Source organism: Oryctolagus cuniculus, chromosome X, assembly GCF_051225735.1.
Source record: "Oryctolagus cuniculus isolate XC-2025 breed Fujian yellow rabbit chromosome X, ASM5122573v1, whole genome shotgun sequence".
Lineage (NCBI taxonomy): Eukaryota > Metazoa > Chordata > Mammalia > Lagomorpha > Leporidae > Oryctolagus > Oryctolagus cuniculus.
In genome coordinates, this window is record NC_142888.1 from 2866833 (window position 1) to 2887241 (window position 20409).

Sequence of the window (20409 nt, forward strand, 5' to 3'; positions counted from 1 at the left end):
GGGATGGATTTGGCCTACAAATTATTATAGGACTTCTGGCCCTAAATTAAATGGCATCTTGCAGAATCTAAAAGATAATGCAGCTTCCAAAATTAACTTGCAACTTGAGAGTAGTTTATGCATTTGGAGATCTTGTTCACGAAAGGATGAAGACATGCTCAGAGAATGGTTATGAAGATTTACAACATCTTTTCTCTTTAAAGGTCAAAAGAAAAATTTGAGAGTCAGTGTTGTGGTACCATGGGTTAAGCTGCCACTTGTAACATTGGCATCCCATATCATAGTACTGGTTCAAATCCTCATTGTTTTGCTTCCCATCCAGCTCCCTGCTATTGTGCAGGGAAAGCAGTGGATGATGGCTTAAGTGTTTGCTCCCCTTGCCACCCATGTGGGAGACCCAGATGGAGTTCTTGGCTCCTGGCTTTGGCCTGGCCCAGCACTGGCTGTTGCAGGCATTTGGGGAGTGAACCAGCAGATGGAAGACCTCTCTCTGTTTCTATGTGTCTGTCTCTGTCTCTCCCTCCTTCCCCCATCACTCTGACTTTCAAATATATAAATAATTTTAACAAGAAAAAAATTTTATTTTTAGTATGTAAATTACTGCATAGATTTTACTCATACCTGAAATGTGGCATTCAGTTGCTCCAGTGGTTGCTGTGGGCGTTTATAGTAATATTGGAAGTCCATGTTTGAAAACTTTTGAAAAACTTAAATGTATATAAATGGGTGAAAAATGGGGGCTAAGGAAGAGGGCATCTATGAAGGGCCTTCAGAAAGTTCTTAGGGGTTGGGGCTGGCGCGATGGTGTAGCGGGTAAAGCTGCCAACTGCAGTGCTGGCCTTCCATATGGGCACCGGTTCAAGTCCTGGCTGCTCCACTTCCAATCCAGCTCTCTGCTATGACCTGGAAAAGCAGAAAAAGATGGCCCAAGTCCTTGGGTCCCTGCACCCATGTGGGAGACCCAGTAGAAGCTCCTGGCTCCTGGCTTTGGATCGGCGCCACTCCAGGCATTGCGGCCATTAGAGGAGTGAACCAGTGGATGGAAGACCTCTCTCTCTCTCTGCCTCTCCTTCTCTCTCTGTGTAAGTCCACTTTTCAAATAAATAAATAAATAAATATTAAAAAAAGTTCACAGGGGTCATGGAAAATGCTTATCATGAAGAAATTAATGCTACACTTTAATTTTTTATATCAAAATACTTCTATTTCCCATGTCTCCTTGTTGCATATGTGTGTGTGTGTGTGTTTAATGGTAGTGCTTACTCTGAATGCTGTGTTTTACCTGGTGCAGCTGATTATTTCAGTAAAAGATTCTTTTTTGGGTGAGTATTTGGTTCAGCAGTAATGCTGGCTGGGATGCTCACATCCTGTATTGGAGTTTCTAGGTTCATGTCCCAGCTCTGCACACCTTGGGTGGCAGCCAGTGGTGGCTCAAGAACTTGATTCCCTGCCTTATGTGGGAGACCCAGATTGAGTTTCTGGCTCCAGGCTTTGGCCTGACCTAGCCTGAGTTGTTGCAGGCATTTAGGGAGGGAGGCAGCCTATTTTTATGCGGGGGTTGGTAACCCTTTCTGTAAAGAGCCAGATGGTAAATATATTTTAGACTTTAAAAAATTTTTTTAAATATTTATTAATTTATTTGAAAGTCAGATCTTCAGAGAAAGAGAGGCAGAGGGAGAGAGAGGCAGAGGGAGAGAGAGGCAGAGGGAGAGAGAGGCAGAGGGAGAGAGAGGCAGAGGGAGAGAGAGGCAGAGGGAGAGAGAGGCAGAGGGAGAGAGAGAATGCACAAGAGCAAGCGCGAGCTCTCTCCATCCCCTGGTTCATTCCCCAAGTGGCCACAATGGCTGGGGCTGGGCCAGAGCCAGGAGCTCCATCCAGGTCTCCCACACGGGTGCAGGGGCCCAGGGACTTGGGCCATCTTCTGCTGCTTTCCCAGGTACAGTAACAGGGAGCTGGATTGGAAGTGGAGCAGCTGGGACTTGAACCAGTGCCCATATGGGATGCGTGTGCTGCATGTGGCAGCTTTACCTGCTACGTCACAGTGCTGGCCTCGGTTTTTCTTTTTTTTTTTTTAAAGCCAGGAGGCAAAACAAAGGATATTGTATAGATACATCTATATCAAGATAGAAACAGACTTTCATGGACTTTTTATTGAGTTAATTAAAGTAATAATATTTGGCTACTTTTTTGATAATATAGATCTACTCATAAGAATGGAATTCTTTTTTTGGGATAATATTTTGTTTAATAGAATTCATAATTATGTTCCCTGTCATCAGCTTGATTACAAATGTTCGCAAACTGAAAAAAATTTTACAAATGAACCATGATAAACCAGGTTGTGGGCCACATTTCCACTTTCCAGCTTTCCAACCCCTGATAATGGAAACACCATAAGCTTCAGACCCAGGCATACAAAGATTTGAATACCAGCTCTGAATTTGTGACCTTGAACATATCACTTAACTTTCTGAATTGGATTAATTTGTACATAAAAACTAGGAATAGGTGGCACCTATTTCATGGAATAAAAATCACCCCCATCCATGTGATTTTGCATTTGGATTGTAGTTCTTTAGATACTGATATAATTTAGAATCAGTATTGCTTATTAGTTATTGAACAGATTTTTAAAAAAGATTTATTTAAGCCGGCGCCGTGGCTCAATAGGCTAATCCTCCACCTTGCGGCGCCGGCACACCGGGTTCTAGTTCCGGTTGGGGCGCCGGATTCTGTCCCGGTTGCCCCTCTTCCAGGCCAGCTCTCTGCTATGGCCAGGGAGTGCAGTGGAGGATGGCCCAGGTGCTTGGGCCCTGCACCCCATGGGAGACCAGGAAAAGCACCTGGCTCCTGGCTCCTGCCAGGATCAGCGCGGTGCGCCGGCTGCAGCGGCGGCCATTGGAGGGTGAACCAGCGGCAAAGGAAGACCTTTCTCTCTCTGTCTCTCTCTCTCACTGTCCACTCTGCCTGTCAAAAAATAATAATAATAAAAAAAAAAAGATTTATTTATTTGAAAGGCAGAGTTACAGAGAGAGAGAGAGAGAGAGAGAGAGAGAGAGAGAGAGAGAGAGAGGTCTTCTATCCGCTGGTTCACTCCCCAAATGGTTGCAACTGCCGGAGCTGGGCCAATCTGAAGGCAGGAGCCAGGAGCCTCTTCTGGGTCTCCCATGCATGTGCAGGGGCCTAAGAACTTGAGCCATCCTCCACTGTCCTACATCATAGCAGAGAGTGGGATCGGAAGTGGAGCAGCCGGGACTTGAACTGGCGCCCGTATGGGATGCCAGCATTACAGGCAGTGGCTTTACCTGCTATGCCACAACGCCGGCCCCTGACCAGATTTTAAAGCTGTTTTTTTAGGAGATAGAACAATTGAATGATCTTAAAGGAGAATGTAGAAACATGCCTTTTCAATGGAAAGGTCACAACCTTAGTTAAATGGCCAAGTCTGGCAATCAGTAAATGGTAGGGTGTTCTGACATTATGTGACCCTCACCAATGTGTACCTCTCACTGTATCACAGTTTCACTTTTGTGGTTGTCTTGCTGAAATGTTTGACTTGAGTGTTGTCACCAGAAAACAGACAAATCCAAAATATGGGACATTCTGGGGAGAACTGGCCTGGAATCTTGAAAGGATTCAGTGTCATTAAGGACTGGGGCAGTGGGCTGTTGTCTGCAGTCCCGACTGTTGTGGCCATTTGAGAAGTGAGCCAGCAGGTGGAAGATCTCTCTCTCTGTGTCTCTCTCTCTCTGTCTTTTCCTCTCTCCCTCTAACTCTGACTTTCAAATGAGTAAATAAACCTTTTAAAAAAGAATGAGTGTGATTGTCCTAGATTAGGGGGACCCTAAGGGAATATAAGATAAAAATGCAATGCATGAACATTGATTAATTAAATCCTGAATCAGGGGGTCATTAATTGTTGTGGTGTAGCCTGTAAAGCTGTTTCCTGCAACATTGGCACTTCTTATGGGCACTGATTTGAGTGCTGGCTGCTCCACTTCCAGTGCTGCTCTCTGCAAATGGCCTGGGAAAAGCAGCAGAGGATGGCCCAAGTACTTTCACCCCTGCTACTCACGTGGGAGACCTAGAGAAGCTCTGGGCTCCTGGCCTCAGCCTGGCCCAGCCTTGGCAGTTGTGGCCAACTCGGGGGAGTGATCTCTGTCTCTCCTTCTCTCTCTCTAGCTTTGACTTTAAAATCAATCAATCAATCATTCAATAAATCAATCTATACGAGAAATCCTGGATCAGGAAAAGAAAATTCAGCTTTGTAGGCCATTTTCATGGTAATTGTTGAAATGTGAGTTTGTCCATATGTTGTGTGATCATTGTGTTAATGTTGATTTCCGTGGGTGTGGTGATGATGGTGTGATGGTGTTGGAGAATATACCTGTTCTTAGGTATAAATAATAAGGTACTTAGGGATGATGTGTCATGAGGTATGTCATGAAATGTGTCTTTAATCTACTTTTCATATGATTTGATGAAAAGGGAAGGGAGAAAGTGTGTGTGTTTGTGCGTGAGCATGTGTGTATATAGAATTGGTTGTTTTGTTGAGCATTGCTTAATTCCTATCATAGATAGCACTGAGCATAATAATTTAATAGGGAGGTGCCCTAAATGTTTTTCAGTTAACCAATGCTTTAAGTCAGGGGTAGGGAACTTTTTTGTTCTGCCAAGGGCCATGTGGATATTTATAACATCATTCGTGGGCCATACCAAATGATCAGTTTAAAATTTTGAGTTCTGCCTGAGGTTGTCTTGGCAGTGCCAGAACAAATGATTTCACTGGCCTTATAATATGGCCCACAGGCTGGACGTTCCCCACTTCTGCTTTAAGGTGTTTTTGGGATTCTCTGAAAACATGCCTAAGTACTGCATGTCTGCTCTTTAACATTGGGGTTTGGCTCTAGTTGCACACTACTTAACGTTGGATAATTGGATATGGGGGATCATGTTTTCTGGAGTGGCTCCCCACATGGGTCCCTTTGGACAGAAAATCCCTATTGAATGTTCGAAAGTATAAATGAATGGGAAAGAAAAGCCCAGCGTGGGGTTTAGCTGTTTCCTGAGAGGCCAAGGTAGGAAGTGCAAGCACGTACTTGTCTATTTGTTGCCAAGTATGCCCCCTTGGGGGCCGAGCCCCTGTCATTTTGGTGAGTGAAAGGAGGCACATCTCTGGAGTGCTGAGTCTCAGGGGCACCTCTGAGGTATTCTTCTGGGCTGTAAGTCTTAGGGCTGATATAAAGGGTGGTGGGAACCTTGATTCTAACATTGTAGTACTGCCTAGCTGACCAGGCAGGGAACACAGTAGTTAATATTCGCTTCTATATCTGAAGGAGCTCTTCTGGTTAAATGGTGTGAGATGTCTAGAGCCAACTTAGCAGTCACTTATAAAAATAATGACAAGCTCAGAGGAAGAACTATTCTGCTGCTACAGGCTGTGGAATCAAATTACTTCAATAAATATTCATTAAGCAATTGTATTCTTGGAGAATACAAATGAAAATAAACCCTTGCCTTGGACTGGGCACTTAGAGCATGCAGGAAGGAGATGAGGCACAGTGCTGACAATTACCAAAACAGTGATTTTGCTATATGATAGGCTAGTGAGGTGATAGAAAGCTAGTATAAAGTGTTATGGGAATGGAGAAAATAAGCCATTTGGATTTGACAAAGGTTTCAGAGATAAGGTTGTTTTTGAGGTGACTTTTAAATGAGCCACAGGGACACAAGTGGGGAGACACTTGACTTCCAGGCAGAGGGCATAGCAGGTGCCCAGAGGCCTGGATGGGTATTGCTGTGGAGAGCTTGATTGACATCTGGTAGTGGCTAAAGCCTTAATTAGCATTGGGGCAGGAAGAGAAAGGCTTGGGGTTGTTGGAGGGGAAGTTTGGGCCACACAGGAGGACCTCAAAAGCCACGCTCAGGAGTGCAGGTTCTACAAGGGAATGAGGAGCCCTGAAAACCCTTTGGAGGGTGATATGGTTTTAGTAATACCACAGAGGGCATGCAGAGGCTGGTGTGTGAAGGTACACAAGTCCAGGGGCAGAACTGCAAGCAGTCATGGTCAAAGCAAAAAATCTGAACTCTGCCAGGTACAACAGAGAGAGGGTAGAAAATAAGGGTACTCTTCGAGGATTCTTCCAGCTCTCTCTACTAATAGCTTTTGATTTTTAAAATCTTTCTATGGAAACCTTTAAAAATACTTAAAAGAGAGAAGCTTATTCAAACCTTCAAACAGTTCTGAAAATGTATTACCTTTCAACTAGGAAAGAAAGTTATTATTTCAGAAAAATTAGAATGTGTGTAGACTGGTTACTCAGTCACTTAATCTTATAGAATTAGGTAGGAGGGAAGCAATTTTAGTGCCCTTCAACCTTCCAGAACTTTGTTTGGGTTCTTCCCAAATGTTCGGTGCATTTTTCAGATTTGTAGCCAGCATATCATCAGTTTAGTGTACATCTGTAAGCTGTAAGGAGGTTGATTTCACCCATTCCTTTTTATTTTCCATTTCTTGCTTTGCACCTGAGAAAACAAACCCTGGTCCATAGGTTCATGCTCTGTATTAGAGATTTGCACCACAGGTAACCTAAGATGGATCCAGCTGAGAGTGTTCCAGGTTTGGAGTTTAGACTAAAGAAGGGGGGTGGAATCTTTTCATTTTTTCTTTATTTTGGGAAAAACTTGGTGAGTTGGATGTTTAAAGGAGCAATTCTATAAAATACCTCCTGCTGGTTGAGTATCTGATATAAAATACAACCTTATTTTCTTTAGCTGTCATCAAAATACTTCTATCCACAACTTAGAGCTTTTCCTTTGAGAATTCAAACTTGTAATACTTTGAACTTCAATGAGCAAAGAAACCTTACAAAATTAACCCATTTTTTTGGATTGAGAAATCATAGGCTTATGAATCCCTATGTAAGTTCCAAAGGCTTTTGACAGTTTTCTCTTCTTTGTGGCTTGAATATTTCAAAAAGTTCTTCTCATGTTTCTGGGAGGTTTGGTGTACAGCAAGAAAAGTGACCTATGGGCTTAACTTATCTGTGTGAATATAATCTTCTTTGCTTACCAAGCAAGGATTCTTTTGGCATGTGGGACCAAAGAAAAGATTCCAAAGTAAATAAAGTGGTTTGTTAATGTCAAATTAGAGTTTTAGTCTTAAAGTGCCATAATTGTTTTGCTGGAAATTTCCAATTCAGTGTGGTAGTTATGCTAAAATAAAAACGGGTTAAATTACTAATAAATTAACACTGAATGAAATATAGTTGTTAAATTGTTCACACACAAAAGATCACAATTCCTTAATATTAGGAATTATTCTACAAGACAACTATTTTAATGATGCTGGAACTATACTGAGGTTGTTGGTGTTTTTTACCCCCATGTAGAAGCTAGTCTATACTTTAAAATGTGTAATAGATATATTAACAATAAGGAAATATTATTAAATTCAGTTACATTTTATATTTGAGGGTATGTTTCATTCACTTAATTGAGAATTTATTGACTGTGTCTTGGGTGCCTATCATTTTAAAAATATTTGTTTGAAAGGCAGAGTTAGAGAAAAGGAGAGATGGAGGGAGGGAGGGAGGGGGAGAGAGAGAGAGAGAGAGAGGAAGAACGAGATCCATCTTCCATATGCTATTTTACACCCCAATTGGCTGCAACTGTTGGGGCTGGGCCAGGCCAAAGCCAGGAGCCTGGAACTCCATCTGGGTCTCCCACGTGGGTTGCTGGGGCCCAAGTTCTTGGGACATCATCTGCTTTCCCAGGCATATTAGCAGGGAGCTAGAATAGAAGTGGAGCAGCTAGTGACTTGAACTGGTGCTCATATGGGATGTTGGGGTGCCTATCATTTTGCTAGGAGATGAATGGAAGTTGCCCCTTGCCCTTGAAGAGAAGACTTTTTAATAAGAGCAGAGTTAAATAGATAACTATAATATTATGAGATAAATGAGAAAATAAATATTAAAAACTCGAATATGGAGAAATGAGAAAATAAATATTAAAAACTCGAATATGGAGAATTTCAAATATATAGAGAATCAGAGAATGAATGCATCTACCAGCTACAACAATGGTCTCTTGGTTATTCATGTTTCACCCTTAGGTATCACTTACTCCTTTCTCTTCTCTTAGAATAGGGTAGCGTGTGATAGACATTTATAGACATTTGAATAGAGTACTATTGAGAACACACGGGGAAAAGAGGCTATACCTGGGAACTTGGGAGTAAACTATAGAGAAGTAATATTTGAGTTCAGTCTAAGCGGGGAGGAGAATGTTCTAGTTCCAGGTGATGGGTTGGGAACCAACAGTTATTGCAATGCCTTGAAAATATTTGTGTCTCTAGTACTTTTTTGTTTCCTTGAAATGAGTATCCAAGATGTGATTTCAATGGGTAGGAAAAAATTTTGTCTTAAGTTAATTATTATATAAATAATTAATTCACTTTTAATTTCAATAAACTAGGATAATCCACAAGTGGTGGTAATGACTAATCTGTTCTCTTTTCACCCCAGTGATTTTCTAGACTTTGTACATTAGAAGCTACCCCTTGAAGAAATCACTCTCCTTTGTAAGAAGAGTAACAGCTATCGTTTGTTACTTTTATTTTTATTTTTGAAAGAGGAGGAATAATAAATTACTTAGTCCTAAAGCACCATGAGTAGGTAGAACTAAATGATCTGAATTAAAAAACTGTAAGCTGGAGAAAAAAGGAACCAACCAGTGTGTACACACAGGTTCCTGAGGGACTTTTTGGTTAGTTACACTGTGAAATCCTTGCAATTTCATTATATATCTTGTCTTCTTTTCCTGTTATGAAATGGGGTTTTCATCATGATTTTCTTGTCTGTTTCAGATCACAGAACTGTGTGGTGCAAAGCGGGTTGGTTATTTTGGTCCAACACAGTTCTACATTGCTCTGAAATTAATTGCTGCAGCACAGTCTGGCCTCCCTGTGCGGATAGAGAGTATTAAATGTGGTGAGTATCTCAAATTTGTACATTTTATTATCCACAACATGTTTCTTGCTTATGAGACCCATTTTTAGTGGGTCTAAAGCCTGTTCTATAACCTTTTGTGGGAATTTCTCCTTGCTTCTTCCAACTCCTGTGCAAAATGCAGTGACAAAAGTTAGTTTTTTTCTTTTTTTTTTTTAAACTGGGAAAGATTCAGCAAGTGATCTAAGATTAGTTCCTTTTAACTGACTTGCAGTTGAAATAGATTTTGTTCTTTAGCGGGATGAGAGTAAAATAATAACCTTCAGTTTAATTTTCCGCTTGAGGTAACTATAATATCATTCAAGGCTCTGTTAAGGATTGGGCGGAGTAACAGGAGAGGTTGAGTGGAATTGCTCCTTTTCTCTCTCTTTTCATTCCTGCCAGTCCTATCAGATGCACTCAGCCTTCAATTCCCAAGTGCTGGAGCACTGATGTGATGACTATTAAGTCCTTTGGAGCTACCAAAATTTTGGCAAAGTGAATTTATCTTTTCTGTTTTTATTTACCGTGTTTTTTTTTTAAGATTTATTTATTTATTTGAAAGAGTTATAGATGGCCATAATGGCCAGGGCTGGGCCAGGCCAAAGTCAGGAGCCAGGAGCTTTATTTGGGGTTCCCACGTACGTGGCAGAGCCCTAAACACCTGGGCCATCTTCTGCTTTACCAGGCCATGAGTAGGGAGCTGGATCAAAAGTGGAGCAGCTGGGGCACAAAGTGCTACGCATGTGGGATGCCAGTGTCACAGATGGCAGCTTTACCTGCTACGCCACAGTGCTGGTCCCGGATTTAATGTTTTCTTATCTTCCCATCCCTGCCCCCAACCCACTGTACGCTTGAACACTTTTCACAAGTTAAACAAAAAGCAAAGCCCACAACAATTATCATGATTTCCTCAGCGTCAGTATTGACTTTAAATATTTCAATGAAGGAGGTGACTATTTGAGGGATTCATCATGATGTAAATTACTTTCATATGTTTACTACACAGCTCTGTGGGAACTTTTCCCCCTATCATTAATTTGAGATAAAATCCACTCAGCTGTTCACTCCTGCCTTGTTAAGTGTCTGGTTGAGATATAAGTGGGTTCTGGATTTACGGTTAGTTCATGGAGAGCTTGTAAGACAACCTAAATAGCCAAGATTGTCATATATGGCTGTGGGAAACAGTGCTCGCTTGTTGCCCTAACCATCATGGGGCAACAATCATCCTGTTAATCTTTATCAAGGACTTAGAGCATGCCAGACATTGTCTTATTTAATCCTTACGGCATCTTACTAAATTAGGTACTTGTGTTAGTTTGCATCACTTAGGAAAGCTGCAGTAACAAATGCCATGGCAGTCTTAGTGCCTTAACCAGACAAAGGTTTGCTCCGCACTTTGCAGTGGGTCAGGATAATCCTTCAGGGTAGCTATCTTCCATGTGGCGGTTCTGTGATATCAGCTGCTTTATCTTGTGGCAACTTTAACAGAACCTGTTCCCATACTTGCCATGGCAGGGCACTAGTTTCTCACTCTAGCAGTTAAGTGCTCTGGCTTCAATGTGACTCATATTACTTCTGCTCACGGTGTATTGGCCAGAACTTACCACGTGGATCTGCTTAACTACAGAGCAAAGTAAGGGCACACAGTTCTTCCCTGTGCCTGCAAGGTACAGGGACAGCTGAACACTGAAGGGGTTGTGGTGCTATTGTTTATACATCTCACAAACGTGGAAATTAAAGGATAGAGAGGTTGAGTAGCTTGCTTAAGAGCATAAGGCTATTAGAGTTTGGAGCCAGGAAGTTATGCCTACAGTTCCCATGTTCTTAATTGGTATGCAAACTAACCCCTTCTTAATTCTATTTAGTAAGGTGTTGACTATAATTTATGATCACAGATTATTTTCCATTAAAAAAATTAGATCCCAAAGGCATTTCTTGGTATTACAGAATTTGGTCTTTGAAATATGAGGTACTAGGGCCAGTGTTGTGGCGTAGTGGGTAAAGCTGCTGCATCCCATATGGACACCGATCTGAGTCCCAGATTTTTCACTTCCCATCCAGCTCTCTGCTGTGGCCTGGGAAAGCAGCAGAAGATGACCCAAGTCCTTGAGCCCCTGCACCCACATGGGACTCCCAGAATAAGTTCTTGGCTCCTGGGTTTGGATTGGCTCAGCTCCAGTTGGTGTGGCCATTGGGGAGCAAACCAGCAGATGGAAGACCTCTTTGTCTCCCTCTCTGTCTCCACTTCTCTGTAACTCTGCCTTTCAAATTAATAAATAAATCTTTAAAAAAAAAGAAATACGAGGTACTTCAAAAATTCACAGCAAATAGAATTAAGAGATTTGTTTATTTTGGTTCAAAAAACTTTGGAAATCCATAAATATGAGGCACTTTCAAAAAGTTCAAGGAAAATGCATATTATGAAAATACTATGCATGGATTGCAATTATGTTTTACACCAAAATAAACTTATCTTTAAATTCTATTTGCCAACAACTTATTGAAGTACCCTCCTAGGTTTCTTGATGGAGTGTTTTTTTAATTTATTTTATTTACTTGAAATTCAGAGAGAGAGAGGTCAATCTTTCATCTGCAAATTCACTCCCCAGATGCCCACAACAGTCAGGGGTGGACCAGACCAAAGTTAGGATCCAGGAGCTTCTTCCAAGTCTCCCACATGGGTGGCAGGGACCCAAGCAGCTAGGTCATCTTCTGCTTTCCCAGGCACATTAGCAGGGAGCTGGATTGGAAGTGAAACAGCCAGGACGTAAACTGGTGCCCAAATGGGATGTTGGCATCGCAGCCATTGGCTTAACCTGCCACACCATGATGCCAGCCCTTGGAGTGTCATTTTGTCAGCAAGCTTGGTGTTTGTTACTATAGAATGTAATGGTCACTGCTCCCAACTCTTTGTTTAATTAGTTGAAAGTTATATCACATTGAGTTTGGATTTGTCATGGGATTGGTAGCTTTTGTTTTATTGTAACTGATCACTAAGACTTATTTTAATATCTTCCAACTTTATCTTCTAGAAAACTTAGAGCTGCATTGTTGTGTACAAGAATGAACTTTTGATGCCTTTGTTGTTGTTGTTGTTTTTTTTTTTAAGTGAGGCTTAAGCCTTTTACCTGATTTGTGCCCATATCTGTTAGCTTAATTTTCTGGGAGTTGGGGTAAAGAGAAGGATTATCAAAGTTATCACTTGTGTAAAGGACTAATACTTTTCCATGAACACGAGCATGGTTAAAAAAATCATGGAAATGGAATCAAAATATAAGTTTATTTTGGTATAAACCATTTTGAAATCCATACATATGTTTTTTTCCATAATGTGCCTTTTTCCTTGAACTTTTTGAAGACTCTAGTGCAAAGCTTTCTCGGTTGTATTTTTTTTAATTAATTAATTTTTTAAGGAATACAAATTTCTTAAGTACAACTTTAGGAATATAGTTATTCTTACCACCATACCTGCCCTCCCACCCATACTCCCACCCCTCTCATCCTCCCTCTCTCCTTCCCAGTCCCAAAGATTCATTTTCAATTAACTTTGTACACAGAAAACTAACTCTATTCTAAGATTTTAACAATTTGTGCACAGACACACACACACAACTGTTTGAGAACTAGTTTTACAGTTAAATCTCATTGAGGACAGAGGTCTTGCATGGGAAGTTAGTGCACAGTGACTCCTGTTGTTAATTTAAGAATTAACACTCTTATGTATGATGTCAGTGATCACCTGAGGCTTTTGACACGAGCTGCCTAGTCTATGGAAGCCTTTTGAATTCACAAACTCCATCAGTATTTAGACATGGTCATAAGTAAAGTGGAAGTTCGCTCCTCCCTTCTGAGAAAAATGCATTTTTCTTTGATGACCACTTCATTCTGCTGGGGTCTTACTCACAGAGATCCTTCATGTAGAGTGGGCATCCTTGTCTGGTACTAGATCTCAGTGGGAATGTTTCCAACTTTTCCCCATTTAATAGGATGCTGGCTGTGGTTTTCTCATAAATTGCCTTGATTGTGTTGAGGAATATTCCTTCTGTACCCAATTTGCTTAGAGTTTTCATCATGAAAGTGTGTTGTATTTTATCAAATGCTTTCTCTGTATCTATTGATATAATCATACAGTTTTTGTTCTTCAATTTGTTAATGTGATGTATCACATTGATTGATTTGTGAATATTGAACTGTCCCTGCATACCAGGGTTAAATCCCACTTGGTCTGGGTGGATGATCTTTCTGATGTGTTGGAATCAATTGGCTAGAATTTTGTTGAAGATTTTTACATCTATGTTCATCAGGGATAGTCTGTTGTTCTTTTTCTCTGTTTCATCTTTTTCAGGTTTAGGAATTAAGATGATATTGGCTTCATAGAAAGAATTTGGGAGGATTCCCTCCCTTTCAATTGTTTTGAATAACTTGAGAGGAATCAGAATTAGTTCTTTAAAGTCTGGTAGAATTCAGCAGGGAAGCTGTCTGGTCCTGGGCTTTTCTTTGTTGGGAGGGTCTTTATTGCTGATTCAATTTCTGTCTCAGTTATGGGTTTGTTTAGGTTTTCTATGTCTTCCTGGTTCAATTTAGGTAGGTTGTATGTGTCCAGGAATCTATCCATTTCTGCTAGATTTCCCAGTTTGTTGGCATACAACTCTGTAGTAATTTCTGATGATTCTTTTTATTTCTGTGGTGTCTGTTGTTACATTTCCTTTTTCATCTCTGATTTTGAGTCTTCTCTCTCCTTTTTTTGGTTAGATGGGCCAATGGTATGTCATTTTTTTTTCAAAAAACCAGCTCTTTGTTTTGCAGATGTTTTGTATTTTTTGATTCAATTTTGTTGATTTCTTCTCTAATTTTAATTATTTCTTTTCTCCTACTAGTTTTGGTTTGGTTTCCTGTTGTTTTTCTTGATCCTTGAGATGTATTAGCTCACTTATTTGGTGCCTTTCCAGTTTCTTGATGTAGGCACCAATTGCTATAACCTTTACTCTTAACACTGCTTTTGCTGTATCCCATTAAGTTTTTTTTAAAGATTTTATTTATTTATTTAAGAGGTAGAGTCACAGACAGTGAGAAGGAGAGGCAGAGAGAAAGGTCTTACTTCTGTTGGTTCACTTCCCAGATGGCTGCAATGGCCGGAGCTGTGCTGATCCAAAGCCAGGAAGCAGGTGCTTCCTCCCAGTCTCTCATGTGGGTACAGGGGCCCAAGTGCTTGGGCCATCTTCCAGTGCTTTCCCAGGCCACAGCAGAGAACTGGATTGGAAGAGGGCCAGCCGAGACTTGAACTGGCACCCATATGGGATGCTAGCGCCAGAGGTGGAAGATTAACATACTGTACCATGGTGCTGGCGCCCTCCATTAAGTTTTTTTTTTTTTTTTGACAGGCAGAGTGGATAGTGAGAGAGAGAGACAGAGTGAAAGGTCTTCCTTTTGCTGTTGGTTCACCCTCCAATGGCCGCTGCGGTCGGCGCGCTGCGGCCGGCGCACTGCGCTGATCCGATGACAGGAGCCAGGTACTTCTCCTGGTCTCCCATGGGGTGCAGGGCCCAAGCACTTGGGCCATCCTCCACTGCACTCCCTGGCCACAGCAGAGAGCTGGCCTGGAAGAGGGGCAACCGGGACAGAATCCAGCGCCCCAACCGGGACTAGAACCCAGTGTGCCGGCGCCGTAAGGCGGAGGATTAGCCTAGTGAGCCGCGGTGCCGGCCAGGTTTTGATATGTTATATTTTTGTCTTCATTTGTTTCCAGAAATTTTTGATTTCTCATATGACTCACTGTTCATTCAGCAAGATGTTGTTCAGTCTCCATGTGTTTGCATATGTTCTAGAGATTACTGAGTTGCTGATTTCCAGCTTCATTCCATTGTGGTCTGAGAGGATGCATGGTATGATTTTGATTTTTTTGAATTGGCTGAGACTTGCTTTATAGCCTAGCATGTGATCAATCCTAGAGAAAGTTCCATGCACTGCTGAGAAGAATGTCTATTGTGGAACTGTAGGGTGGAAAGTTTTGTAGGTATCTGTTAGGTCCATTTGGTCTATAATGTCTATTAACTCTGTTGTTTCCTTGCTGATTTTCTGTTTGGTTGATCTGTCCATTGCTGAAAGTGGGGTATTGAAGTCCCCCATTACTATTGTATTGGAGTCTATGTCTCCCTTCAGATCCCTTAACATTTCTTTTAAATAGTCAGGTGCCCTGAAATTAGGTGCATATGCGTTTATAATAGTGACATCTTCCTGTTGAATTGATCCCTTAATCATTACATTGTGCCCTTCTTTGTCTCTTTTAGTATTTTTCATGTTAAAGTCTATTTGGTCTGATAATAGGATGGCTGCACTAGCTCTTTTTTTTTAAAGATTTTATTTATTTATTTGACAGGTAGAGTTACAGACAGTGAGCGAGCGAGAGAAAGGTCTTCCTTCTGTTGGTTCACTCTCCAAATGGCCACAATGGCCGGAGCTGCACTGATCCGAAACCAGGATCCAGGTGCTTCTTCCTGGTCTCCCATGCGGGTACTGGGGCCCAAGCACTTGGGCCATCTTCTACTGCTTTCCCAGGCTACAGCAGAGAGCTGGACTGGAAGAGAAGCAGCTGGGACTAGAACCCATATGAGATGCTGGCACTGCAGGTGGAGGATTAACCTAGTGTGCAATGGCACCGGCCCTGCACCAGCTCTTTTTGGTTTCTGTTGACATGGAATATCTTTTATCATCCTTTTACTTTCAGTCTGCATACATCTTTGTTGGTGAGATATATTTCTTGTCGGCAGCAAATAGATGTTTTTTTTTTTTTTAATCCATTCAGCCAGTCTGTGTCTTTTTAACTGGAGAATTGAGGCCATTTACATTCAAGGTGACTATTGATAAATAATGACTTTGCCCTGCCATTTTTCCCAAAAATATTCCTATTTTTTTACTTTGAGTTTTCTTTGAACTTCTACTTGGAGATTTTCTTCCTTTACCTTCTTTTGTAGTGATGACCATGTTTCTGTGTTTCTCTGTGCAGCATATCCTTAAGCATCTTTTGTAGGGTTGGGCAGGTGGTGGAAATTCTTTCAATTTCTGTTTGCTATAGAAGGTATTTATTTCACTTTCATTTATAAATAAGTGCTTTGCAGGGTATATTATTCTGGGTTGACAGTTTTTTTTTTTTTCTTAAGACTTGGAATATATCTTGCCATTCTATCAGCCTGTAGGGTTTCTGATGAGAAGTCCCCCATGAGTCTACTTGGAGGGCCTTTCTCTGAAAGCAATTTGGCATTTCTCTCATGCAGATTTTAGAATCTTTTCTTTATTTTTTACTGTGGTGAGTTTGATTACAGTGTGCCGTGGTGAAGATCTTTTCTGGTCATGTCTATTAGGCGTTCTATGTGCTTCCTATACTTGGATGTCCCTTTCTTTTTCCAAATTAGGGAAGTTTTCTGTTATTATTTCACTAAAAAGGCCTTCTAATCCTTTCTCTCTTCCCACGCCTTCAGAAACTCCTAGAACTCGTATGTTGGGTTGGTTGATAGTATCCTATAGATTCCCAACAGTGTTTTTTAGTTTTCTAATTTCCTCTTCTTGTTTTTGGTTTGATTGTATAATTTCCTGTGCTTTGCCTTCTAATTCAGATATTCTTTCTTCTGGTTCACTGATTCTGTTGTTAAGGCTTTCCACTCCATTTTTTATTTGTTCTATTGAATTCTTAATTTCATTTTGATTTCTCTTTAAGATCTCTATTTTGTGGGAGAAGTTTTCTTTCATTTCATGTATGGATTTCTGTAGTTCATGCATTTGCTTCTGATTACTTCTATGTAATATTTTTTTAAAGATTTTTAAAATTTTTTATTTATTTGAAAGAGTTACAGAGAGAGGCAGAGACAGAGAGGTCTTCCATCTGCTGGTTTACTCCCCAGATGGCCGCAATGGCAGGAGCTGAGCTGATCTGAAGCCAGGAGCCAGGAGCTTCCTCCGGGTCTCCCACATGGGTGCAGGGACATAAGGACTTGGGCCATCTTTCATTGCTTTCCCAGACCATAGCAGAGAGCTGGATCGGAAGAGGAGCAGCTGGGACTAGAATCGGCGCCCACATGGGATGCCGACGTTTCAGGCCAGGGCATTAACCCACTGTGCCACAGTGCCGGCCCCTTCTATGTAATATTATTTTTTTGAATTCCATTTCTTGAATTTCTTTAATCTCATCATCTTCTCAATCTAGTATTGAAGTGTTGTATTCTTCTCTGGGCATCATATTGTCTTCCTTAATCTTGTTTCTTGAATTAGTGCATTTGTTATTGCGCATTTGTGGAGATACTCACTGATTTCTTCTTTGTTTTTTTTTTTTTTTTTTTTTTTTCGCAGTGGTGGCTTTTATCTTTGTACTAAGCCTCTGTAGATAAGTGGAGTGTCTGCTTTCAGGGAATAACTAGAGATGTGTGGTGGGTATGGCCAGGGAGCTCTGTTCAGTTCTCCAGGGTGAAGGGCATGTCTAAGGTAACACACCTGGGTTTTGTGGGGGTAAATCTCCTCCTTTTTTTTTTTAATCAGGAGGGAAGTTTATTCTGCTCAGCTGAGCTCCTCTCCTCAGAGGAGACCAGTACCTGAGTGCTAGCCCTAGTGGGTGTAATATTCATCTACCCTGTCCCAAGGACCACACAAAGAATCTGTGCAGTTCTCAGGGTAAGCTCAAATTCCCCAGCAATGTCCCTCATCAGGTAATCAGGAAACCCCAAGTATATGAAGTCTCCCACTGTGACTGTTCAAAGTCCCAGGCACACCATGAGTTATCCCATACACCCTCAGTTTTTCTCACAGTCCTGGCACACAAGCCTCCCACAGTCATGAACATCCAGCCCTGTTAGTTCTTTCTACCAGAGTCAGGAGTCTCCACTTGGCTGTTCACTGGACATGGACACTCTCAGTTGTATTTTATGCACCTAAATGCTGCCTTTTACCCCTGAGGGCTTAAATGTATCTAGAGTTAATTCTTAATTACCTTATTTCATTAAAAGATTTATTAAATAAAAGTTGTTTGTAGTGAGCATATGCTGAGAAAATTGGACAAAACATTCACCTGCCACTTAGAATTTTCTAGTTTGTTTCTTTTCCTTTTTCTTAAAAATATTTATTGGAAAGGCAGAGTTACAGAGAGAGGGACAGACAGAGAAAGAGATCTTCTATCCTCTGATTCACTACCCAAATGGCTGCAATGGCCAGGGCTATGCCAGGCTGAAACCAGGAGCTCAGAACTCCATTTGAGTCTCTCATGTGTGTGGCAGGGGCCCAGGTATTTGGACAATCTTCTGCTTTCCAACGTGCATAATAGGAAGCTGGATTGAAAGCAGAGCAGCCTGGATTCAGATCAGTGCTCTGATATGGGATGGCAGCATTGCAAGAGGTAGCTTAACCTACTGCATCATGACTCCAGTTCTATCTAGTTTGTTTCCTGAAATATATTAGTTTATCGCAGGCATGGAAAGCCAAGACACTGTGGCAAAAACGACCTGAATGAAAGATCTTGGTGAACAAGATCCCAGCAATAAGAATGGCCCATCAAAGAAGGAGGCACCTTTCTCTTAAGGGAGGAAGGAACCGCCATGGTGATATGGCCTTGACTAAATAAGTTCAGAGTTGGTGAACTCAAGAGGCTTCCATAGCCTCGACAGCTCATGGCAAGAGCCTCGGGTGATTACTGACGTCATAAATAAGAGTGTCAATTGTTAAATCAACAACGGGAGTTACTGTGCACTTACTCCCCATGTAGGATCTCTGTCCTTAATGTGTTGTACTATGCGAATTAATGGTAAAACTACTACTCAAACAGTACTTTATACTTTGTGTATCTGTGTGGGTGCAAACTGTTGAAATCTTTACTTAGTATGTACTAAGTTGATCTTCTGTATATAAAGATAATTGAAAATGAATCTTGATGAAGAGTGGGATGGGAGAGGGAGTGGGAGATGGGAGGGCTGCGGGTGGAAGGGAGGTTATGGGGGAAAAAGCCACAACAATGCAAAAGTTGCAGTTTGTAAATTTACATTTATTAAATAAAAAAGAAAGAAGATTAAAAAAAGAAATATATTAGTTTAATGTATTTTATGACACAAACTTTGACGGTCAAGGAAAATGCTCTGTGGGAACCTAATTTGAAAGGCTATGGTAGCCCTGTCACACCCAAGGAGTCATACCCAGGGAGTTGAGGATGGTGCTTTTATTTCATGAATGACATGCATCTATGGAATGTGGATGTTAACCTCTAACCTTTGGTCTTTCCCATTTTAGTAAATGCCACTACCATGTACACAGATACACCAGCCAGAAACCCAGAAGTCATCCTGGATTCCTCTCTTTCCTTCACTCTGTAATATAATCCATCAAAACTTCTGGCATTGTGGTTCCAATCTCACTGCTTGTTACCTCCATCTGTTTGTCCCTACTAGTCCAGACCAGCTTCCCCAACTTACCTAGATATCATAGTGGTTTCATTGTTGGTTCCCCAGCCACTCCCCTCCTCTCTCCTCTGATTTCTTTTCCTATTTTTGAAAGCATGATGTTTTAAAAATCCACATCAGATAATTTTATCTCCCTTCTTAAAACCCTCCAATGGTTGGCTCTTCATACTTAGTACAGAATTGAGTCTCTGCCTGATCTGTAATGCTCTAGGTAATCTGATCCCTACCTACTTTTCCATTCTCATCTCAGACCTCACCCCTTGTTTGCTCTCTGTCTTCCGGCCTCATTGGCCTTTTAGCTATTTCTGGGTGATCATTTTCCTGCTGTAGGACATATGTCCAATGTTATCTCAAGGTTTTATGTTCCTGGGGGTCTGTTCTTCTTCTCTGTTTCCCATGACTGGCCCCTTCTCATCCTTCAGGATTCAGACTATGTGCCCCCCTCCCCATGTAAGGTAGGTCCTATCAGATTAATTCATTAATGACAGGACGAGCACATGGTAAAGCTGATTCAAAATAGTACAAGTATAGAGAGTCAGAATTATTTATAATCATATAAAGAAAAGATACTCGAGTAGGATTGGTAAATTACATATAAAACTGGCTAATGCCCTCCAGGGCAATACAATAAAAGTGCAGCTTGGCTATTGCTTTGTTTTCTAAAATGCAATTCATTTGCTATCAGGCAACAGGTACTTGTTTGCTGATAGTTTTGTGGAAGTTAATATCTACCCTTTCAGAATTGCAAAAAGAAAATAATCTGAGCAGCAGTGTGTCCCGAGGAAGTTTGGTAATCCTTGGGCGGGCCTGTTGAATAACGCTTCTGTAGGACTGTCCCCACCCTACTTTGTTCTCTCTCAGCACCTGTTTCCTTATGGCATTTATCAGAGTTTGTAAATATTCCTTATAGTTTTGACTTTTTTTTTGTTTGTCTTCCTTACTGTTTGTAAGCTTGACTAAAGGGAAGGGAAGAGAATCTGGCAATCAGC

General features: G+C 41.2%; 1 protein-coding gene across 12 annotated transcripts in view; it reads left to right on the forward strand.

Annotated features, from left to right (window-relative positions):
* REPS2 (RALBP1 associated Eps domain containing 2) overlaps nt 1-20409 on the forward strand; it is a 256482-nt gene that overhangs the window by 61129 nt on the left and 174944 nt on the right. For all 12 annotated transcript variants that reach the window (XM_008272394.5, XM_051827621.3, XM_002719927.6 and 9 more), the window contains exon 2: nt 8867-8990. In XM_008272394.5, the coding sequence (XP_008270616.1) occupies nt 8867-8990 (124 nt within the window). The remainder of the gene's footprint in view (nt 1-8866; nt 8991-20409) is intronic.